General features: G+C 34.3%; 5 protein-coding genes across 10 annotated transcripts in view; 3 read left to right on the forward strand and 2 right to left on the reverse strand.

The window, feature by feature from the left end:
* Positions 1-932: 932 nt before the first annotated feature.
* LOC116347979 lies at positions 933-8,925 on the reverse strand. Of its 3 annotated transcripts, none has more exons than XM_031778815.1 (12): positions 8,728-8,925; positions 8,262-8,610; positions 6,489-8,173; positions 5,847-6,050; positions 4,579-5,505; positions 4,167-4,498; positions 3,804-4,101; positions 2,433-3,538; positions 2,208-2,367; positions 1,786-1,934; positions 1,494-1,642; positions 933-1,404 (listed from the first exon to the last, which is right to left on the reverse strand). In XM_031778815.1, the coding sequence occupies exons 3-12, from the start codon at positions 6,855-6,857 to the stop codon at positions 1,193-1,195; spliced, it is 3,906 nt and encodes a 1,301-aa protein (XP_031634675.1). In that variant the 5' UTR covers positions 6,858-8,173; positions 8,262-8,610; positions 8,728-8,925; the 3' UTR covers positions 933-1,192. The 3 variants fall into 3 exon arrangements, with proteins under 3 accessions (XP_031634675.1, XP_031634674.1, XP_031634676.1); XM_031778814.1 differs by having other exon boundaries at positions 4,167-4,516; XM_031778816.1 differs by lacking the exon at positions 5,847-6,050 and having other exon boundaries at positions 4,167-4,516.
* A 1,722-nt stretch (positions 8,926-10,647) lies between these two features.
* On the reverse strand, positions 10,648-11,566 carry LOC116347984 (S-phase kinase-associated protein 1-like). The gene is made up of 3 exons (XM_031778821.1): positions 11,277-11,566; positions 10,919-11,180; positions 10,648-10,809 (listed from the first exon to the last, which is right to left on the reverse strand). Exons 2-3 carry the CDS (start codon positions 11,178-11,180, stop codon positions 10,703-10,705), a joined length of 369 nt encoding a protein of 122 aa, XP_031634681.1. The 5' UTR covers positions 11,277-11,566; the 3' UTR covers positions 10,648-10,702.
* Positions 11,567-12,194: 628 nt separating this feature from the next.
* LOC116347983 lies at positions 12,195-13,268 on the forward strand. Its single transcript, XM_031778820.1, has 2 exons — positions 12,195-12,368; positions 12,462-13,268. The coding sequence occupies exons 1-2, from the start codon at positions 12,233-12,235 to the stop codon at positions 13,133-13,135; spliced, it is 810 nt and encodes a 269-aa protein (XP_031634680.1). The 5' UTR covers positions 12,195-12,232; the 3' UTR covers positions 13,136-13,268.
* A 3,108-nt stretch (positions 13,269-16,376) lies between these two features.
* Positions 16,377-18,661, forward strand: LOC116347978 (4-hydroxyphenylpyruvate dioxygenase). The gene is made up of 7 exons (XM_031778813.1): positions 16,377-16,540; positions 16,765-16,791; positions 16,872-17,039; positions 17,234-17,359; positions 17,487-17,576; positions 17,706-18,362; positions 18,434-18,661. Exons 1-7 carry the CDS (start codon positions 16,538-16,540, stop codon positions 18,506-18,508), a joined length of 1,146 nt encoding a protein of 381 aa, XP_031634673.1. The 5' UTR covers positions 16,377-16,537; the 3' UTR covers positions 18,509-18,661.
* Positions 18,662-22,364: 3,703 nt separating this feature from the next.
* The window catches only part of LOC116347977 (leucine-rich repeat-containing G-protein coupled receptor 5-like), a 53,625-nt gene continuing 52,092 nt past the window's right edge, over positions 22,365-23,897 (forward strand). For 3 of the 4 annotated variants that reach the window (XM_031778809.1, XM_031778812.1, XM_031778811.1), the window contains exon 1: positions 22,365-23,098. The gene's annotated coding sequence lies outside the window, so the exon portion shown is untranslated. The remainder of the gene's footprint in view (positions 23,099-23,897) is intronic. The other variant, XM_031778810.1, reaches the window with a different exon arrangement.

Here is a 23,897-nt window from a genome sequence, read left to right on the forward strand (position 1 = left end):
TTTTTCGTTTCAATGCTTCAGAAATAAATTGAGTTTTTCGATCTAATTCTAACTAATGTCAGATGGCGCTTATCAGCGGCGTTCGCAACAAAAAGTCTCCGAACACATACATGTGTCATCCGCTTGGTATTTTTGTATCTTTTTCAAGATTGTCGGGACAATTGCCGGCCGCATATTTTACATGCCAAGCATAACGTTGGAATTTATTTTTGTGCATAGCCTTTTTTACAGTAGCATGCTCATGGAACAATAATATGACAGTGCAAACGACATAAAAATACTTGAAAAGTAGAAATTATGGGCGATCAAAGAGATAAAATATTCACACATACGAGAAATAATTTTTGGAATCTTGGTACGATTGAATTTTTTCAAATATCATCGCAAATTTGGATTTTGTCTTTGGATTTTTAATATTTTGTTGAAATTTTGAGAAAAAAATTTTTAATCAAAAAGTCCATGCATTTTTTCCGTTTGTGTGTAATGTGAATATTCGCCAAAAAAGAATGGACAAAATGGTACTAGATGAGATATTCGTGTCTCGCCACTACTTATCTAGACTTCAACATTTTTGCCCGCGCCAAGAAAAATTGGTATCAGCTCAGAGAATTGATTCAATCTGAACTATCGAGATGAAAAATTATTTCAGCCGAAAAATGTCTCATTAAGCACCACATATTGCGTTCCAGATTGCACCTTTTTTCTGGTACTGGTGTATAAAATTTACAGTATGTAAATCGTTGCCAAAGAATTTTTTCTTGTGAGTTTTAAAAGAAAAATTAATTTTTTGAGTTAAACATGCCTAACTATCTATAGAGATACATAAATTCCTTAACATTGATCAGAATGAATTAGATTCAAAATGTCCGTATCGTTCTTTTTCATTGAAATTCGATTTGCTGAATTTTATTTCAGAAAATGTACAGAATTTAATTACTAAACGTGTTGTCTTATTTTTTCTTCAAAATAATTCATGTGATTTTCAAAAGAATGTTATTTTTTTCATCTAAAAATGTTTTTTTTGAAAGCATTTTCCTTTCAATGTTTTTCACTTAATTCGATATTTAACTTTCCAATTTTAAAATTATTCTTTTGCTCGACAAAAATGTAATAATTTTAAATTTATGAATCGTTTTTTTCCCGTGGTAGTGTTAAATATTTTTGTCTATTTAATTGCTAAAAATATTAACATCTACGGTGAATCGTATACGGCTCGTTGTTCTCGAACCATGTACTCGCCGATGTTGATTTTTTGCGGTGTGACGAGAACCACCTCAGCAGTGAATTCGTCATCTTGTTCTGTTTTAACGGCCATAATTTCAGCTTTGAACTCTTTTGCAACGGTCAATTCGATGAAATGGTCACAGTTGTCTTTGTTCCAGACCTTTTTAATCGGTTTGATTCCTGGGGAAATAGGATTTTATTAAATCACAATTAATTTATGAGAATATACAGATTTGACCTTTAACGTTGGTATGTCAATAAGCACTTACCGTGCAATCGTGCCGGAAAACCCATTTGCGGAATTTTGCGATAGGCTGATGGCAATGGCCGTAATGCATCGATGGTCAATTGATCAATGTCGCCGGAGTCCCATTTCAAAACGATCACACTGTTCGACAAGATGCTTTGGACCTTGACTCTGAAACGATAAAATGTGAATCATGAATATTTTCATTCAGTCTTCGGCGTCTCCGGTGAATATATTTAAAATAGCTTAACAACCACCAACAACCACATAGTGGAACCTTGCTATTCAGAGGTGTCACAGTATATTTCGCTTACCGATGCCAATATCCATCTGTCAATCGACCTGCATAAAATTGCTTTATCTGGACTTGATTTTTCGTGAGGATCGGTTCCGAATTGTCGAATTCCTTCCACAATGAATGCATCATAGCTTCATAATCTGGTGAATTGGACGATAGACGAATCTGTTCGGAACAAACGTAGTTTTTAATATAGAAATCAAACGAAATCATAGTTTTGGAATGAAATTGTTTTAAAAAAAAAGTAGTATTAGTCATGAAAGTAATTTTGGGGCTCTTTCTTTTACTCCAGGAGCGCTCCGCTTGGTTGTAAATACGGTTTATTATGAAATTTATCAATTTGACTAAAACAGTCGAATTCCGAAAGAATCAATTATTTTCCGTTTTCGAGCCAATTTTTACTGCACTAGACAAATGAAATTATTAAAATCAACTTACGAAAAAGTGCGATGGCATGCTTGCTGTGATGACTTTTACTTTGTGAATTTCATGGCAATCTGGTTTTGGATGAATCGGTAGATCGGTGCTCTTTTTCAAATCTTTCTCATCCGGACCGAATGAGTCGTCGACGTCTGGTATCGATAAAAAGTCAGGCGATCTATCTCAAAAAATATTGAATTAGTTATGATATAATAGTGGATCAAACCATAAAAATTTACTTACTCTTCCATTTCCAATTCAATGCGAATGGAGTCGTTGATTTTGCACAAAACATTTTCAATACGTTTCCATACGTTAACCTTTGGAATGTCATCCAGTTTGATCGGTTGAACGTAGCAAAGTCTCTTCTGTTCACACAATACTTCTCGCAATCGTTTGACGACATTTGGTTTGAATTCCCGTGGAAGAAATTCGTTCAATTGAACTGTGATCGTTTGATGTGGATATTTGTTGAGTGCTGTGCCGAGTTTGTAGACATGCTCCAAAGGTACATACTTGATGTAGCCATAGTCAACAAATTTGCACTTCACAATGATACCATCGTTTGTGTATGATGATAAAATTTCGGCTCGATACCAATGATTGTTCGATGTGTCGAAGACCAAACGCAGAGCATTCGAGGTGACATAGTTTAAATCGGTAGCGTTTAAACGATAGTCTTCCGAAATTCCATTGACCGTCAATCGTTTTATTATCTTCTTGATATTTTGCATATCTTTGCTATTGTATAATTGACAATAGATATCACCGGTGTCGTTGATGTGTGTAACGTAGACCAAATTGTGACGCTTGTCCAACTCTGGCCGTTGGAATCGATCGCAAATCTTTTGCAAAATTTTTCGATTCATAAGCGTATCATCTGTAGCCGTCATATCGAAGAGTGAAAAGCACAATTTGCCATCTTTTTCATAGTCTTCTTTTGACGTTTTTGGCTTGGCCGAAAATTGATTGTCCGGCAAACAGGCCATCTCTTCGTTGGCGTATGGGTGATCTGCGAAATCTTCTAAATTGAACAAACTGAAATTTATGGCCTGCGCTGGAATTTGGCAAATTTCATCGGTGGGAATGTGATACAATTTGAGTTCGGTGTCATCGGTCGAATCAAATGTTAACTCCTCTTCAAATCCATCATCGATGTAAAAACACAGTGCTTTTTTCTGACTGTCATCGATCGTTTTCACCTTGACACGATACACTTGGATGGTTAAATCCTCTTTAACTATCGGTGTCAAGTAAATGCCACCTACTGCTACCTTTCGGCATGGTGTCAGTGAGTTTCCATTCATCAAGCTCAGCTCGATGGGCTCCAAAGCGTCATTTAAATCGGTCTGTTTAGAAGGAGAAAAAGATAATATATTTTATGTTGGAATTGTGATACAAATAGGCGACTCGGTCATCTTATTGGTATATTTGATAGGAGGACGTAAATTTTTATGGTCATTTTATCGCCATTAAGACCTATTTACCATACAGACCTACTAAACTGCTTTGTAAAAATAAAAACAGTGGCAACAGCGAATGGTGTCTAATCATTAAATATCAATGGTTCCAGAGAAATTTGTCTATCAAACACCACACCCGAAAAAAACTTACCATATAGCTTGAATCGCTCCACGTACACCAAACATCGATGGTTGAATTGACCAATGTAACGTCGATGTTCCACTTTCCTTCATCCCACGGTAGTGTCATTTGTGGCAGTTCGAAAACATCACTTTCGTCTCTCTGGATACGTTTTGGTGTGCTTGTGTTGCTCGGCTGCTTTGCTTCAGTCTGCGTTCGTTTATAGACAATGTCATTATTGGTCGGCTGATGGACAATTTCAAACATTTCAGGACGATTTCGAATGATGCCCTCCCATCCAACAGGCAGTGATTTGTCGTACTTTTGCCTGTGAATGAATCGATAAAAATATGATCAATATATGTTCAATTACAGAAAGTCAACACTGCTTACTCGAAAATGTTCGGCAAATGATTCATGAAGATGCCATTTTCTGAGATGAATTCGAACATTTTTTGTGCAATCATCTCATCCGATTCGGCCGAAACGGGAAAATCTTTGACATTATCAAGCGCCAATACAGCTGCTTCTTTGTGTGCTTCAGACTCTGTTATGTAATCAAAGGGTTGTGTCGAATAGGTCATACCTCCAAATCGAACCAATCCTTCGAATTTCATGGATTTGGTGATATTGCTGGAGTACTGTGGTGCATCGAATCCACGTTGCTTGCAGTAATTTTCGAGCATCTCTCTTGGATCTGGTTCATTCATTTTCAATTTGTTCATCTGTGGAAATACAAAAGGCTTATCGATTTTTTTTTATTATCAAAGTTCCCTAAAAAATGCGTAAGAATCAACATTTGTACCTTTTCAATTTTGCTGTTCGATTGAATTGGTTTTTGCTCTGCAACATTTGCAACCATTGACAAATGATCGACTGTGTCTGTGGTCGGTTCTTGTTTCACAAATAACCGTGATTGAATGCTTGGCCGTTCTTCTTGAAAATGAAGTCCCAATCGTTCGTATAGTTTTCTTTGTGGTCCGGTCTTGCTACTCAACCAAGCCGGTGATACTGTGGCCGGAGCCTCTGTTGGTTCGGGTTTTGGCTCAGCTTTTGGCACCATGTTGACAGTCGACTTACTAAGCACCGATGTTGGAATAAGATTGGATTTTATTAATGGCGGCATTGATGTTGGCAATGCATTATTCGTTGTCAAATTTCGTGACTGATTGTTGTTTCGTTGTGGTACTTTCGGTGTTTTGTCCCATAGATCATGATCCCATCGAACATCGTCTGATGACCGTTGTCTCGGTTTTGGCGAAGCAGCGGAATTTTCGTCGGATATTTCAACGACCGAAGGATATTTGCTCGATGATGGTAACTTGGCCGAGACGGTACTGTTTGGAATGTTCGATGTAGATGATGATAGGACTGTAGTTGGACGCGATGATGGTTTAGCAACCATGGTTGTTGTCGTTGGCAAATTTATCGACGCCATCGATGTTTGCACAGAAGTCACGGATGCTGCCGAATATTGGGAAGGTTTTGTCGCATTTTCGTAGGACTGATTCGGCTTCGACGCGTTTTGATACGACGGATTCGACTTTTGTGCGTTCTGATACGACATATTCTGATGTGGTTGAGACGATTTCGGTGCACTTTGGTATGATGAGATCGGATTGCTGGTACGATACGCATTTTGAACCGTATTGAAGGCATTTTGAACCGCATTAGCCGTTTGAACTTGTAGTTTCTGTTGCATAATGCGATTCACATGAACTTGTGCATTTGCCTATTAAGAACCAAGGAAATATTTAAAAAAAATATATTTTAAAAGGCGATTTACTTGCTCAAAAGATCTTTTTGCATCCTTTTTATGTAAAAATAAAACATGGAGAGATCGAAAAACCAGAAATTCCGCGAATTATTCGTTCAACTTTGTCATGAATTGAAGAACGATGTATTAATCGCTCGGAAATATTTCAATGAATCAATCCCAACCAATGAATTGACACAAAGAAAAAATTCCACAAAATTCCTATTTTTAATGATGACTTCTAAAATCAAATGTTCATCACGAATTAATCGTAAAATTTTAAATTTTTATTTTAACCAAAAAAAATAACCACTTACAACAACTAACGCTTGCACGATGGAATTTTGTGTGTCATTAAGTTGGTGGGATGAAACAGGATTGGTCGATGGATATGCTTTTTGAATTGCAGTGATGGCTTGCTGGATGGCAATAGCCTTTTCAATTTGAATTTTTTGTTCAATAGCCTTTTCCATGTAGATCGTTTGTTGCATGAAAGGATTTACTTGAGCTTTTGCTTCAATCTATTGGGAGACATTGAATTTTTTTTATATGTAAAATAAGGGAAAATGACTTGCAAATTGGGTTACTCTTCTTGCTCACAATGCTTTTTCGTTCATATTTACACCAATACATACACCAATACAGAGATATTGAAGTACAGTACTGTATTCTGGTGGAAGCACTGCGAAATTTTGTTTATTGAGTCAGCAAGACGATCTGTCTCAAAATACACAAAATCAACAACACCGGCAATATTTCGATGAAATACTGCTAGTTCAGCATTTTTCGATGACATACACCAAAATCCCAATTTGCGTTGACAATTTTTTAATAAAAAAAAAGCCAAGTCACCACCCCGAAAAAAATGCCGAATTCATCAAGTGTGCTCAATATGTTTGCCTCCAAACAGACCCACATGCAAAATACCAACAATATAAATGCCATTCAAATGTACTTACCTTTGGATATGCCGTATTCCGCCAGTTGTAATTCGTGTGATTGATATTGCGTCGTTGTACAAATGGCATTGGTCTGGATGTTTTTTTCTTCTTCGTGCGATTTTGCGACGACACCAATTGTGCAATGTGTACCGATTCCTTTGTCAATTTGGCTCGAACATGAGGTCCATCCACCGTGTTAGTCAAGTCAAATTCATTCGATTTTTCCAAAAAATGTGTGAAGGATGTGTAGCCGAGCTGTTGGAAAGGCACTGGATACCCTTCCATTTCACGAAATTCGCGCATAAGTTGTTTGGCCAGCAGCCCATTTTGGGTGGAGTTCAACAGACTGCGCAGTGTCTTAATCACATCACTTGCACTGGCCGTCATTTCGATGTGTGACAGCAAAACAACTTGGTTGTCGAATGTTCGGTGACAAAAAGTTAGGTTATATTATTTCGTGCAAATTTAATCCGATCGAAAAAAAATACCAAAAAATTTAGAATATTTTCATCTAATTAACGAATAAATCGCGAATTTATCACTTTTTTCGACAAAAACCACTAGAATATTGTATACTTCGTACCGCTTTGTACTGTTAGAATTTATGCACAATTTTATTGTTTGACAGATCCAACGCGACTGATACATTGACTTGTGCTAATGCTACTGTGAACACACAATTGAGTTGAGATGCCGTCGGTGTTTGCGCATCTCTTTACTTTGACTGTGTATTGGTGTTGGAAGATGTTTGACGCTTATTTTGCCTACGTGGCGATCGAATGATAGGCGAAAGGGGAGAGAACGAGATGGACAATACATAGAGACACCGGCTACGGCTATGTTGTGTAAATGAGCATCACAATACACAGAACGGTGTTTTTTTTTTTGATGATTCGACTGAAATTTGCGCTGTATTCTACATTTTACCAAAAAAAAATGTACCGTTCGATGACAAATAGAGTATGTCTTTGTGCAGTTTTTATGAAATGAAAAGTTTTTTATGGTTAATTGGTTGGCGCGAATTTTTCTTTATTTATGTTTGAACGGATACGTTACGAAATGGATAATTGAAATTTCATACACAGATTTATAATTCATAAAAAATTCTTATAAACTCGAACTAAATTCAATCATTAAATGATTTGATTTCCATTTTTTCGAAATAAAAAGTCTGAAATCTGGTTAAAAACTCTCGTATATAATGTTTCGCCTATAATTTGATGATTTTGAAAGCTGACTAAAGTAAAAGAGTCTTTTGCTTTTTAAAGAAAGGCAAATTGTCTTTTTCGGTTACAGTTGCCACCAAATGATGTTATTTGTTGGATAGAAAGAGAAACCACTCGAAATTGAATTCATACTGTTGCTCTAGTTTGTGTTATTTTATTAGTGGCGAATGAAATTGTTCAAATAATAACTGATACTTTACAAAGAAAGGTGAACATTAAATTGATTTGTGTTTTTTTTTTGCGAAAAAGTTAAAATGTCAAAGATCGTATTATCAAATGTTGTATGTTGTTTGGCTTAATGGTTCTAAAATTGCATCTCTTCGACTTCTTCGGGCATGTTGTTTGTGATGTTGAATAGTATGCGAATTTCCTCGGCCGTTTTGCCTCTCATCCAGTTTGCAACAGTTGTTGTTGTCACATCCAACAAATCCTTGATGTCCAAGAAATTTGCGGCCGAAATGAGTTTATATATAGTACCTGCGATTAAGCGAGAAAATTAAGTTAATGTAATGTTCGAACATCAGTGTAATAGTATTCATCGAACATCATTAAACGAATGAAGTACCTTGATCGACATCCAAAAATTCTCTATCCCATTTAGGGATAAAAGTTGGCTTATCTATCATTTCTTCATTCTTCCACTTCCAAGCGTCCTCGTCCTCGTCATCATCATCGATTTCGTTGTCTTCAATTTTCTTCTTCTTCGTGAGATCGAGATTGTGATGATATTCGCACCACTTAATAACAAGATCCATAGTGTCAGGGCTGACATTTGGCACCGGCACAATTTTTCCGTCTCCAGCCTCGATACCGAAATCATTCATCAAGGTTTTGAGGGTGTTCGACATTTTGGCGACTTCAATGTCAACATGAAACATTTCGCCGTCTGATGTTTGCAACGTTATTTTCGACATCTGAAAAATCAGAAAGAATACATTTAATTTGGTTTTATTTTTGTCAGCTCGTTACTCTTTCTATCGATGAGAGAATGGTGAAAAATAACGGTTTATATAATAGCATTTGGAACTTACGTTTTTAGTATGATTTTTGCTTGAACGTGAGATGAAAAGATCGGCGTTGAATTACTTCGTTATAACTGTTCACAATATATAAAACTTATAGTCTGTTTAGTTAGATGTTGCTTTTACGAACGGCACAAGAAGAATAATGAGTATCAAGTGAGATTCATACCCATTTGAAATAGCACAAGTCATCAAGTGTTGATTTGATGTAATTACCAACATCGAATGAATCTATTACGTTCATCTTTTTTTTTAATTTTTTTTTGTAAAATATGTTTTATGTGACTAACAGATGGCACTACTGTTACTCAATTTATTGTTCGAATGTAAAAAAAAGTTTTTCGCCTTTCATTTACTTTTAATGCCATTTGGAACTCGTATTTTACGCTCTGATACACAGTTATGGGTTTTTTTTATACAGCCGTACGATTGTATGAAATATATTAATAATTTTCGAGTCCGAATGCCCGGAGTTAGGCTACTTAATTTTTCGGGTTTCTAAACAAAAATTGGTTTTGGTTCGGGTTTCGGTATTTGTGCGAGGATCATTCGGTCGGACGTGGGACCTTTAAACTATAGACCAAAGAATATTATCCAAAAATCTGGTCAAATTAACCTGGAAATTCCATGGTTTTACTTTTCCGCACACACCTTGTGTGTAAGGTAAAGTATTGGAATCGGTCGAAAAATTAACACCCTCAAAAAACATGTTTTCTGGGTGTTTTAGGACCCAGGGAACACGAATCCAGCGTTTTTTCGATGTCCGAATGTATGTGCGTACCCTGTACCCTGTACCCTGTACCCTGTACGCTGTACCCTGTACGCAAAAATTTGTTAACACGATAACTTTCAAACAAGAAAAGTAATTCAAAATCTGACTTCACAGGATGATTGGGGGTGCCGAGGAATAGAAACCATTAAATTTTGAGCGACTTTGGTTGATAGAGTAACGTGTCATGTCTGGTGTGATGCCCATGGCCATCCATGGGAAAAATTCAATTTTCCCCCCAAAAGTGATATTTAATGTATTCTTAAACATCCAAAAATATGTATTGGGGGGTTTTTGGGTACGAGAAAACCGAATATGACATTAGTTTTGCGATACAAATATATTTCGACACACCTTTCATACAAATATTTCAAAAAAATTGGATTTTGTATGGAAGCCATGCCTGTATGATATCGTAATGACCTGAAACTTTGCGCAGGTTATTTTTATCACACAAAAATAATATTCCGAGAGTTTGAAGACATTTCAATACATATTAGGGGTACCTTCCGAACAAAATTTTGGATTTTTCACCCAAAAACGAAAATTTTGTATGGGAAGTACCCCTAAATTGTATTGAAATATTTTCAAACTTCCAGAATGTTGGCTTTTTGTGAAAAAATACCCTGTGTCAAGTTTCACGTCGTCATGCAAGGATTGATTCCATTCCAAAATTCCCATTTTAAGTAATTTTTATATAAAAAGTGTGTCAAAAATTATGTGTATCGCAAAACTAATGTCAGATTCAGTTTTTCGTGAGTTCAAATTCAAGTAAAAGATAAGTTATAAATGAATTTTGTGGATCACAGTGCGGAAAAGTTCATCTTACGTATGTAAGACATTTTATTTTTCTTCACTTTGGTGCTCCTAATTAATTTTTGTACCATTTTTTTTTTCAAGCATTATAATTTTTTAGGGTATCTCATTAGTGTATCGTTTTAGCAGTCGTATAAGTCAGTCAAAATGTCAACAATGGAACAGAAAGAGCGTGTCACATATCTATGTTTTTTTAATTACAACATTTCAAATAAAAAGAAACAAAAAGTTTTATTTTTCATCTGCTGTTGATTTTATTATATCAGACAAATTGTAAGAACATAGGCAATATTGATTTATTTAAAATGATTATTAAAAGACCAAGATGTTGTTTATTTTTCCTTGCATCACTGTGTTTTTCTGCGGATCTGTTCTTTTGTGTCATCTGATAAATCACTCCTAATGTTGAATTTGTTGCAACATATTTTCCAGCTTTGTGTGAGCGGCGTCCTTAAGGCTTTTTATGTCCAAGTAGTTGGCAGCCGCAATCAATTCGTTCATGGTTGCTGAAAACAAACACAACTAATTAGTTACTTTTTCCAAAGAAAAAAAAAATCTTTCTGATGAAAAATTATTTTCAATCGTATGCTTTTGAAAATATTTTCGAGTGCTTACTTAAATCAACATTAAGGAATTTTTCTTCAAATTGTTGACGTGTTGAATCGTCATTGGCCGGATTGGGATTTTTGTGATAGTAAGCCCATTGTAAAACGAGGCGCAAAATGTTTGAGTTCACTCCATGTATTGGTACGATGGGGTCAGTCTCATCACCGAGACCAAGAACTTCTAACATCACATTGATGGTACCGAAATATTTTGCTATCTCAATCGTCACATCAAAAATGTCACCATCTGATGACTGCAACTTAATCGACATCTGAAAAAATTACACAAAAACCGATAAATTTCAATTAAAGCACGAAAATTATGAAAAAAATGTTTAAAGGAAATTTTATATTCTTTTGAGACTTACGTTTTCAAAGTGATTTTTGCTTGAATTTGACAGGAAAAGAACTGCTTTGAATCACTTACTCTGGCAAAAAACACGAGAAGAATGATGTGGAGCAAGTGAAGTCCTGGTATTTATACCCACTCGAAATGACACAAGCGATCTCTCTAATGAGCCAACTGTCATTAAATGCTCATTTGGTGTAGTTCTAAGAGTGTGTACATTTGTTGGAGCGCTAGAATCAACAAGTGTTTTTGTTTGGAACTAAATGATGATGTTAAACAAAAGTTGCCGTCGATGGAAACTGAAAATAGATGTCTCAGAATAAAACCTCAACTTTATATTTCACATTCTGTTCACGCTTATGGAAAGTCCTTCAGGAGAGAGCAAGAAGTGAAATGCGAATTTGAGTTTTTATTCTCTCTCCTTCTCTCTCTCTCTCTCTCTCTCTATCTCTCTCAATTCTCAATGAAATGCACAACAATGCAACATTAAACGACTAGTCTGACGCTCTAAATCTTATCAAAATTGAAGACGAAAAAATAAACAGTCTTTATACACAATATAGATTTCAATAAGAAATACATCTGTATGCAGAAGTAGAGTTTCATGCCCATGTTAAAATCAATTCTTCTACCCAAGCAATTTCAAGTTGTTTCATAACTTGTGAAACATTTTAAATTTTCTGTGTTTCTGCTTTCACGCAAACATTACGTTTATTTCGATTAGAATAATTGTTACGAAATGTGATGATAGCCAACTGTTAAATAATATTAATTCAATAGTTCCGTTGCTTAAGAAAAATTTCAAAATTTCTGATCATCGAACAATGCACACATTCAAAATAGAAAGCTCGTTAACTTCACTGGAAGAGTGGTGGTATAAAATAGAAGTGATCATATTCTTGTGATCGTTAGTTTCTTATGTCAGTTGATTGGAAACCATTCACTACATCAGTATTCAATATTCAGTATATTACCATGAAAAAAATCCAAGTATTTTTCATAACATTTTTATTTTTAACTTCAAAATTATCAGCTTTATTGGATCAGTATGATTTCTTTTTTGAAAAAATTTATGAGGAATTTACACCTCCGAAAATTGAGTATTTGAACGGTAAAAATTTTAATTTTTGATGCGATTTATTGTCAGACAGGTGGCTAAAAATATCTCAATATAATATCTGATTTTTTATTCACTCAATTTTAGACATGGAATTTTGTCCATCAATTCTGGAACCAACCGCAGATACCTTGGCGAAATCTGTAGAAGCATCATTTAGAAATGCAGAGCAAAATACCAATGCAACGGAACAAGAGATTTTGGATTCATGTTGTCGAACACTTTATATGTGTGGTGCACAAAAAAAAATTGATTTAAATGGCACGAAAAATTCAAATACCCGCAACTGTGAATGTGAAAATGGCTTTCGTGAATGTTTAGAAAATATAAATGGTAAAACATCAAGTAGATTTGCATTCGCCTATTCCATTCAGAGATCTGCGTGTCTTGCGGAGAGTTATCCAATTGTAAAATGTGTAAAATTTCAGATTTTTTTTGCACCAACAGCAATATTTTATCGATCACCAAATGCAATTGAACAAAAAAGCGATTACATTCGATGCTTGGAATACGAATTTGATAAGAACAAACCGAAAATTTATCAAACGTTCGATTTAACATTCATCTATAAAATTGGCAAATACGATTTTATTAAAGATGCCGAAGAAGCAACAACTAATTATTTTATTGAACATCCCATCCTTTCCAAATGTATCAAAAATTCAACAGAGACATGTCATCAAGAACATGCCGCAAGACAGACCATAATACAGGGCTTTTCACATTTATTTTCATTAATATATAGCGCTAATACAAAATGAAGGTTGTGCGTTTCTCCAGATAATTAATTCGTTTTTCAAAAATCAAATGATTGAACAAAAGATGTTAACATTTAGAACATATCATTGTATAACATTTTTTAAATAAATATTCAGTATTGACAGCAAAAAGTCATCATAATTTTGTCTTTATCAGTTTTTGATGCAAAATTTTAAGTATTATCCAGATAGGTTGGTGATCGCTACCTTAATATTCAAAACACATTCATGGTTGCAGTATTTTTATTGTTTACAAGCTTTCACTTATGCGAGTTGAAATATCAGTGTTCAAATCTTCAGATTGATGATAAAATTAAGATAAAATAGGTAAAATCTGACAAGATGACATATTATTTTTTATGCAAATTGTTTTTTCATTGTAATATTCGTGTTTCTTTCCTGAAAAAGAAAACCCATCAAGACAAATAAAAAAAACGGGTCCAACGTCCGACATTCGCAATGGGAAAATGTGTGTTTAAATTGTCTTAATGGTTTTTGTCAGTGAAAACTTAAGTTAAACTTTTAGTTCTGTTTTTACTTGTGGCAAAACTGTTTTGGTGCTCTTGTAAAAACTAAGAATATGAATTGCTGCCAACATCGCAAAAAATAATGCAAAACTAACGAAAAATTTCCTTACAAACGTTCGATTCTTTTCATAAAATAGGTCTGAACTATGATCTGGTTGCCATTTGGTATAAATATATTTTGTTCTTTTTTGTCTTTCTTTTACTTTTCCGCACACTAGAAAGGTATTTAAAACTTGAACGATAACAAAGTATGTCTATAAAATCAAAATGGAAAACCATTGTATATTTATTTATTTATCAATTTTACACGATCAAGTCAAAAGTGTTTTTCACTTTATTTCTTGGTATAGATCTCATTTCAGTCATCTATTCAAAGAATGTCGAACGAACTAAAAAAAAGCCTTCCAAATTGTTTCGATGCGAGAAATAACATAATAAAAACAAGCCAATTAATATGAAAATTAATATTTAAATCACCTGATGAGTCGAGAATGAAGCCAAAAGAAGAGGGAATTCAAAACCAAAACAAGCGATTTACTTTTTGAGAAGAGAAGAAAGAGAATACTTGTTTTATGCGTATGACTTGATACATCAGTTGTTTGTGGTTGTCTGGTACACATCGAAATATTTTTAATAAAGAATTTGTTTATCGATTTTGAATTTGGAATGGAATGTTCGACAAAACAAAACGATCGTCGACGCAATCAGTGATGATCACTAGTATCGATGAAGATCGAGACTCTTGCATCGATTTACTTCGTGGGGGACATTTGACGTCACAATGCCATAACACACCTCCATCACGCGTTAAACTGTGTATCACCTCATGCTTGCTATTGTCATATGTTTGTTTATCATCAAATCGAATCAACGAATTGCATTTACATTAATATAGCGCCAACTGCGACGCCACAACAACAAACAAGAAAACCAGCAAATTATTTTCTCTATTTTATGTGTTCCATTCTGTTGTGAATCTATTTATATGGGGCTCTTTGTTATTGAGTTATTGTTGTTGTTGTTTTTTTTTTCAAAAAAATTCAGGCGATACCCCATGTTGACCATATCAAATTTGTCGCAGTTTTTGTAATTTCGAGAAAAGCTATGCTTGTTTCGTTTAATGGAGACTCTTTCATCTCATTTAAATATTTATCATTTTTCGATGATTTTGCAAAAATCAACAATTTATGGACTTGTTTTAGATAAATGCGCTTGATTATCGGAACGGTGACGTTTGTCTGTATGCCAGATGCGGTACAATTCTTTGAATGAAATATTATTGAAAAATATCAATATTTTTTTTACAGTAGACTTCATCACCTGTTTCGATCCAATGGCAATCTATGTTACTAACTGAAAAATGCTCAGTCACTTTGAATCGATTCATCGATTTTAATTTGAACGGAAAAAAATTACCGATTTTTTGACATTTTAAAGAGCAGGTCGTTCTTGAAATGATTTTATTTTTAATTGTTAACTTGTTCTTGTGGAACAACTTGTTCTGTTTTTTTTTTTACGGAACTCAACTTTTTCAATCTTCTACCATATTTGTGGTAAAAAATGATTCGAATTCGCTTCTTTCAATTCAAGACTTTTACCACTCTCAATCCAATGGAGGAGAGTAAGTCACCAAATTCTTCTTTTGAAAACAGTTACTTTGATATTTTTCTGCAGAAAGTGTTTTGAAATAGGAAAAAATATGTTTTGAATAAGAAAACACAAAAACACCAAAATATATTTTCAACGCATACTGCGTGGTTACGTTTTGAGTCCGATTGGTGATTTGGCAAAGTTTGATCGGATTTAACACTGATCGACTTTCATTTTACCAAAGTTATAATTAAATCAACCAATTTTCTCCTGGAATAAAGGAAGGAATGGCCAAAGTGAAATAAGGTGTCCCACGATTTCATATCAACCCACACAAAAAATCTCAATTACATTTGTTACGTTTCAATAAAATCTCAGGAAAATTGTCACATTATTTCTCGGCCATTCAATTATACACTGGCTTATCGCCCGATGGAGTGACATCAAAAATATTCGAATCAACAAGCGGTTCATTAGAAAATCCTTTTATTTTCCGCCCAAAACGTGTGGATGCAAAATTGCGAGTGACTTTTTGGGCCCATAATGAATTTCCAACAAAACTTGCTTAACAAAAATTAGCTTGGTGTTCTCTTCAACCACTTAAGCGAAAATGGCTTGAACGTTGTTCCGTCAAGTCATCGAAAGAATGTGTGTCCATTACGGCACTTCTTGATGCTCTTTCAAAAACAACAACATCTGTCGTGAGTAAGCGCCGCCGTTGTTATTGTATTAACAAATCAAATTATGCGCACAATATAGATCCGTAGATCATATTTTCCAAGTGTTTATGGGATTTGAATTTAATTAGCTCCGTTGAGTGAATACTTTGTTTTGATTTGTTCTGGGCTTCGTTCAAAAAATGTGTAAATTGGGTCAAGATACTTTTCCGGTATTATTAAAATTGTTGTTACTTCAAAATTGAAACGGAATAATACAAATAATTATCTCAATTTTTACATGGAGTCGAATCAAACAGGTTCCGAACAATCGATAAAAATGTCCCCTGCGACGAAAATGAATAAACAACGACTACGACGACGATTCTTGGTGCCGTTGTGAGAGAGCGGTGGAAATTTTAACAAAACTTGTTATCAGATTGGAATGTATAAAAGGCACTGCCGTTTCATCGATTTGATTGAGTTAAGCGATACACTGTGATCAGGTATAATCAATAACGCGGAAAGTGTGTAGTAATATCGATAGAAAAAATTAGACGATTGAAGGTTGATTTTATTCGAGTTTGAGTTTTTGTTCGAAAGTATTCAGTTTGTGCAGAATTTTGTGGAAAATGGTGAGTGATTTTAAAAAGTGCCTAAAGTGTTAGATGTAATTTTGTGTTATTGGACTAAATTTGAAATTATTACAATTTTATCGATTCGATGTCAGTAATTAAGGTCTTTGAACAATTCGAGAAAAACCGTGAATGTTATCGTTTTCACTTTTACACACATTGTTCTTCTTAACAATTATTAAATCGTTTTATTTCTGTAAAAAAATCGTCTTATTTCTTTTTAGACGACATACACCGATAAAGGACCAAAAGTAAGTAATTCTTCGGTAATGTGTGATCAAATCTTTAGCTCTCATTTCTTCGAATTTGTCTGCTCCTTTGATTTCTATAGCCACTTGGTGGAAAGTTTGTTTGCTTCGATCATGTCACATTTTATGTGGGCAATGCAAAGCAAGCAGCAAGCTACTATACGACACGTCTTGGATTTGAACCAATTGCATACCAAGGGCTTGAGACGGGCAATCGACAATTTGCCAAACATGTTGTGAAACAAAACAAAGTATGTAATCTTTATTTTCAAGTGTTTTTCAATTTTTGTTGTCATAAAAGTGACTTAGTTTTGCTTTGTCCTCAAATCGCACAAGTATATCACATTACATGAAAATAGAAATCGTGTTTCAAACAGAATTTGTGATTTCTTCTTGAAAAAATGTTTTCGTTTCTAATTTTTTTCTTTTTTTTCGACTTTTACAGATTGTGTTTGTATTTGTATCTGCGTATGACCCATATGATACCATTATTGGCAATCATTTAGTGAAACATGGTGATGGTCCCAAAGATATTGCTTTTCAAGTGGAAGATTTAGATTATATCGTTAAGGTTTGTATCAAATTCACAATTTCGAACTGAAAATGTCGAGTTTTTTCAAGTTTTTTCGGAATTTTTTCCCCGAATGATTGAAAAATATTTTTTTTAAATTTCGAAATATTACTTCATTCCCCCCCAGCGTGCAAAGAATCAAGGTGCAATTTTCGTTCGTGACATTTGGTCGGAGTCAGATGAATTTGGTACCGTACGATTTGCAACGGTTAAAACCGTAAGTACAGCTACAATCGAATAATTTTCTCATTTCAACTTCCTTGGTTCCCTTTCTTGACCTTTTTTTCCGAAAAAATCGGCTGTTTTTCTTAACCGTTGATAAAATTTACATTTAATATCTCAAAAGTACGGTGACACCACGCACACCTTCGTCGAGCGAACTGGATACAAAGGTTTATTTTTGCCCGGATACCAAAAATCAACTCACAACGATCAGTTGTTGAAAATGTTGCCGCCGATTAATTTGAATTTCATCGATCATTGTGTGGGTAATCAGCCGGACAATCAAATGGAAATCACGGCCCGATGGTACGAAAAGGCATTGGAGTTCCATCGCTTTTGGTCTGTCGACGACTCACAAATCCATACTGAATATTCTGCTCTACGTTCAATTGTGATGACAAATTATGAGGAAACGATTAAAATGCCAATCAATGAACCGGCCCCCGGCAAGAAAAAGAGTCAAATTGCTGAATACGTCGAATACTATGGTGGAGCTGGTGTTCAACACATTGCACTCAATACAGACGATATAATTACAGCCATTACCAATCTGCGGGCGCGTGGCGTTGAATTTTTAACCATTCCCGATGCATACTATGATATGCTACGCAAAAATCTAAAGGACAGCAAAGTTCAGGTGAAAGAAGATTTGAAAAAACTTCAAGAGCTTCAGATTTTAATCGACTACGACGATGACGGATACTTGTTGCAAATATTCACGAAAAATATGCAAGATCGTCCGACCGTATTCTTGGAGGTCATTCAACGGAATAATCATCAGGTATGTACTTCGAAAAATCTTTATTTCAGGCTGAAAATTTTAATGCGAAATTTTTGTTTGTGTTTTTCAAGGGTTTCGGGGCTGGCAACTTTAAATCACTCTTCGAAGCTATCGAATCGGAACAAGCAAAACGTGGCAATTTGTAAACATTCGGCGATGAACATGACGACGATCGACTTTTTTGAAATAAAAAAACAATTTTTGTCACATTACTTTAGGATCTAGATTTTTTACGATCAAGTTTTTTTTTATTTTATTTTTTCATTTGCTGAATAAAGTCTCTCTATTGAAATCACAAATTGTGTTTTACTTTCCAACGGTTTCAAATTTCCCACATTTGTTTTTCCTTTTATGGTTCAAGTGGAGTTAACTTCATCTCAAAGCGAAATAAATGTCAAATTAGTGTTTGTTCAAAGGTCATTCTTTCTTTATTTCTTTTTTCACGTGACAATATTTAACGGGCATTTATTCAAGGAACGAAACATTTAAATGCCTAATTTTCATTGAAAAACATAAGCAACATTTTGGTTTTTAATCTAAAAAAAGTGTTGTGTGTGTTTGTGAGGTTTTCTTTCATCTAAATTTTGCGTTCATAAAATAATAATTATTATTTTTCCTTACATTTTGGTTCAGTCCAATTTCACGTAGTCCCTGTATTCGTCATTTGTAAGAATGGTCCCATCACAAAGGAGGCAAAAATTGTCCAACTCAGACAATGAGGATCTTAATAAAGTTTCGATTGCTGGTTCATCAAATGTGGAATCTCCGCGGAAAATATTCAAATTGAACATCGATTGCTTCGACGAAATATTTGAATATTTGTCGCTCAAAGATTTGCATTCATTTGGTCAAACATGCAAGCGAATGAACAAAGTGGCCGGCGAATATTTCAAACAAAATTATTTATCGGTAACAAAATACTGCACAAGAGATAGAGTTTCCATGCTATATTCGGACAAAGATGGAGTCGTAAATGAAACCATCTATGCATCGGGTTTCAATAAGCTCACGAGTTGCAGTACACTTTGCTCGCGACTATCAGATATTCTTAAATGTATTAAATCTCTTATAAATGAATTTGAGTCAACTAAACGCATTTGTTGTAAAACCCCAACTGGAAATCTTTCTCATCCGAAATTGTACGGTTTCTGATGATTTCTACGACTTGAGATTGAAATATTGTAAGAATTTGAAGGAGATTTATGTTCAATATTCAACATTCGGTAGCCGCAGAAAAATGACACGCAATAGGCTATTTAAAAAATATCCGAAGCTTGAACGTTTAGAATTGAACCCCCGTGAATTTTATGAATTTGAAGGACTTCTTGAATTTTTCGTACGCAATCCAAATGTACAGACACTTTCAACTACATATAGCTTTTTGTGGCGCAACCTTGACATACTTTTAAATTCTAAGGCAAAATTGGATATGTTGGAACTCAAAGGAGTTTATTATATTAAGAGCACGTCAGATGCGAAGCAGAAGTGGAAAAATATATGGGAATTATTAAATATACTCCATGAACAAGGCTTTTATAAGCGACTTTGCATTAACATCTTTAGATTTACCGAGGTGGACAAAACTAATCTAGTCTCACTCAAAAGCCTCGAGTTCTTGCACATTTACGATTTTCACCACATTTATAATATAGCTCAATTGACCAATTTTAGAGAATTACTATAGTCATTTTGGGTGGATTGAAAGATTCTAAAGATATGGAAATTTTAGTAAATGGCCTGACAAAACTCGAACGTCTTTAGATTCATTCGTCGATCAACGAAATTGAACAAAATCAAATTTATACCTAAAGAAAAAGGTATAGTTTTGAATTTGGAAATATTGAATGCAGAACGTGCCAAATTGGACGGAGCACAAAAACTATTAATTTATACGCGTGATGATGTCTTCTTGGCTACCAAATGGACGACCAGAAACGGTGACACGAATTTGAGATTCATTGAAATGAGACGAGCGGATTCGATAAATTGGAAACCTTATTATTATTATTAATTATTATTAATACATTTTTTTAAATAGGAAATTTATTATTCAAATCATCAATCAGATGAATTTTCTACTTTTTAAACGATACTTTTTCAACTTATTAAGAATTGAAGAAAAAAATGTTCATTATATTTAAAGTTTCCATTATAGTCGGAGAAAATTTTTAAATAAAGAGAAATTCAATGATACAAGTCTTTATGCGCGTCTTTCTCTTTAAGAAAAATAAACACCTGAAAAACTATTTCATTGAATATTTGAAATAAAGAATATTTGAATTTATTGCAACGTGTATCATTTTTAGTGATATTTATTTATTTATTAATTACCATCTACTTTTACTTTTCCGCACACGCACTGTGTGCAGCAAAGTATTTATAATGTAGAAAGAAATAATTACTTTGTTTTTACCACATTTAATACTTGTGGTGCAAAATATCTGAAATTGAAATCCAACCTGCGAAACATTTGTTCGTAATTAGTGTAAATCCGAAAGACATTTCACTCATTCGATGAGATTTTTTTCAATAGATGTCGCTGCAGAGTTCGGTTTGAAGATTGACTAGAAAAAACGAAGTTACCGGTGCATTTTTTGTTGCTCTCATCAACATTGCTATTCTTGTGTCCATTCGCTCTATTTTGAATATCAGCATTTGAACCGCTTAGAATAAAAGTAGATAATGGTAGAAAGTTAAAAGAAATCTCAATCATAAAGTGTTATGAAAATAATACTCAATCAAGAAAAAAAGTGAAAATAAAAATCGATCATAAATTGTGTTTGACTTTTATTTTCAATTTTTTTCTTGATCGACTTTTATTTTCACTTTTTTCCTTGATTGAGTATTATTTTCATAACACTTTATGATTGAGATTTTTTTCAACTTTCTACCATTATCTACTTTTATTCTAAGCGGTTCATTTGTGATTGACAAATTTTGAAATAGCGAATATTTTTAACATGAATATGCCATTACTAGTAATTTCGCACACCGAAAATATATTTTCGCTCGGTAATATACTCGGTGTATGTGGAAATATGTAATTTTTCCTCAATCCCAAGCCAAAGTGCCAAGAAATTGACTCAAAATATACTGACCTTCTGACTTGATGGTGGCGAACAATAAAAAATAAATGCGAAAAACGTTTGACATATTAATCTCATCGAAAATCCAATGTAAACAAACTGTTAAAATCCGTTTAAATATTCATACGTAAAATAAAGGCCGTCAATTTCGGTTTTGTTTAATAAATTTAATTTATTAGGACAATTAAATAGCCGACGGCGATGTTTTTTAATGTAAATTTTCAATTCAATGGAGAATGTAAATTTGTGCCGCCGAAAGCGGAGAAATGCGATCGTGTTCTCTCCCTCTCTCTTAATCTCTTTCGATCACTTTTTAAAAAAACCGTTCCAATCACACTGTTTACGGCTCGAATGAACAACAAACTTGTTGAGTAACACGTTCTATTGGTGCTCGACTAATTGTGCTCAGATATCAACTAAACCGCTCAACTACTCTGAGTGAGAACTGAAACTGGAATGCATAATATGCATCAGATGTTATCCATCTGAGTGGCAGAGCACGTGAATTTGTCTGAAATGAGTGATAATTGAATACTCATACACATGAACATCGGTTTGAGTGAGAATAAAAAGAGCCGTGCATGTTCAAAGCACGTACAGTTTGTGCGTTGAATGAATGAAAATCATTGTCTCTTTGTTTTTACTTTTGACCGTGTTCACACTATCTCTCACTCTCTATCTCCCTTCGCTGTGTCTATATCTCCTCTCTGTGTATGATATACGCACAATGTGTTGTACGTATAGTATATGTTGAGCGGTTTATTGAATGGGAGAGAAGCAAAAAAAATACGAATTGTTTGTGGAGCGATCGAATAAACGAACGGACGCATGAATTTTTGCGAGAAAACGACGATGCACAAGAATTTTGTTGGAGCGTGAATTCAGTTGCTTTCAGTCGTATTCGCGATTTCAACAAGAACGGTTGTGTTTACGTGTTTATTTAAAATATATATGAGCAAGCGTTCGTTCGCTAAATTCAATGAGATACAATTTCAAATTGGATTTCGTTGTATGTTGTCGTTGTTTCAGTGTTATTAGCTCTTTTTTTGTTTGTTAAATTCATTTCAACATTGAAACGGGCAATAGAAATATATAGGGCAAATGAGACTTTGCGTTTTTCTAGCATTTCAAGCATAAATCAATTTATAACAATTTCATGTTGTATGTGAGAGTGCCCCTCTATGGTGTGTGTATATATGTAAAATGTGCATCCAATGAATTTTACGTGTGAAATAATAATAATGAAAGTGAGAGCACGACAAAAACACACACATACAATTGTCTGCGATAGCAAAATACAACATAAAGAAAAAAACTGACACACAAAATATAAATCACATTGGAATTACAATTCAAATAGCTTGAGCTGTGCTGAAAAACAAAACTCACACGAAAATATATGTTTGAGCATTTTATGCGTTGAACGATGATGATATTGAAAATTTGAAAAAAATAAAAATTTACTTTTCGTGAAAAAGAGACGAACGAATAAAAAATTAACGAATTTTTGCAGCAGAACAAAAAAAAACTTTTCGCATCTTTCATCGGGAGACGAGCAACAGAGAAAAAAGAATCACATCTTTTCAAAGCACTTTTCTCCGTTTCTTTTTCGTCTCATTTCTCGTAGACAAGACGAAAACCGTCTGAAGAGTAAGTGTTGAATATGCATTTTATATGCCAGTATGATGGAAGCTCTTTTTTTTCTTCTCTTAATGTCAGCGATGAAATGTTGAATGAACCGAAGAAAAGGGAGATGCAAGAAAAAAAAGCGAATGAAAGTGCACGAACGAAAATGGTGGGGGAGGGGGAGAAAAAAGTGCATAAGAATGTAACGAAGAAGATAACCATTTTAAGATGACAAATACAAGCGCTCGCGCTCGTACACTTGCCAATGCGCTTGCACACACAATTTTACGATTTCAATTCGATTTGCATCCGATGAATAGAAAATTCGCGTAAAATTCCCAGTGTCAGTTTGTGTGTTCGAACACAGTGGCGAAAGTGTGTGGCTTTAAGCTTTGTTTATTCGGTTGATGTTTATTTTCGTCGTTTTTTTATGATGCCATTTGGTGCATTACCATAGCACAGCAACACACATATTCGAATATGTGTATGTGCGCGCGCGAGAGCGCACTTTTCCAAAGCAACGGAGAGTGAAAACGGTTCACTTTTTTTATTTTCAAACGGGGGGTTTGAAAACGGATTCGCATAAAGTGTGAAAGTGGCGAAGAGGGTTGAGCGGAAGGGAAAAACCGAAAAAGTGGAAAAGCAACAAAAAAGTTAACAAAATGCAATAAAAGCGAAAAATTCTTATTATTAGAAAAACGAATGAAACATTGTCAAAAGAAAACAAAATACTCGAGAAAGATTTTGTTTGTTTCGTCAAAACGCACAAAATTCATTGTGTGTAAAAAGTAAATACTGTGCAGAAAAGTTTCGTCAGTTGACA

Source organism: Contarinia nasturtii, unplaced genomic scaffold (genome assembly GCF_009176525.2).
Source record: "Contarinia nasturtii isolate CC-2019 unplaced genomic scaffold, AAFC_CNas_1.1 Cnas_scaffold_2227, whole genome shotgun sequence".
Taxonomy (NCBI): Eukaryota; Metazoa; Arthropoda; class Insecta; order Diptera; family Cecidomyiidae; genus Contarinia; species Contarinia nasturtii.

Bases quoted from the DNA above. Each gene is read 5' to 3' on its own strand.
- LOC116347979 (XM_031778814.1), bottom strand. From the start codon at position 6,857: ATGACGGCCAGTGCAAGTGATGTGATTAAGACACTGCGCAGTCTGTTG. The intron at 3,539-3,803 runs GTAAGTTTTTTT...CCTTCTAAACAG, and splicing joins GGAGCGATTCAAGCTATATG to ACCGATTTAAATGACGCTTT. The intron at 1,935-2,207 runs GTAAGTTGATTT...TGTTCCGAACAG, and splicing joins GCATGCCATCGCACTTTTTC to ATTCGTCTATCGTCCAATTC.
- LOC116347984 (XM_031778821.1), bottom strand. From the start codon at position 11,180: ATGTCGATTAAGTTGCAGTCATCAGATGGTGACATTTTTGATGTGACG. The intron at 10,810-10,918 runs GTAAGCACTCGA...GTTTGTTTTCAG, and splicing joins ATTCCTTAATGTTGATTTAA to CAACCATGAACGAATTGATT.
- LOC116347983 (XM_031778820.1), top strand. From the start codon at position 12,233: ATGAAAAAAATCCAAGTATTTTTCATAACATTTTTATTTTTAACTTCA. The intron at 12,369-12,461 runs GTAAAAATTTTA...ACTCAATTTTAG, and splicing joins GAAAATTGAGTATTTGAACG to ACATGGAATTTTGTCCATCA.
- LOC116347978 (XM_031778813.1), top strand. The intron at 17,360-17,486 runs GTTTGTATCAAA...ATTCCCCCCCAG, and splicing joins ATTTAGATTATATCGTTAAG to CGTGCAAAGAATCAAGGTGC. The intron at 18,363-18,433 runs GTATGTACTTCG...GTGTTTTTCAAG, and splicing joins TTCAACGGAATAATCATCAG to GGTTTCGGGGCTGGCAACTT.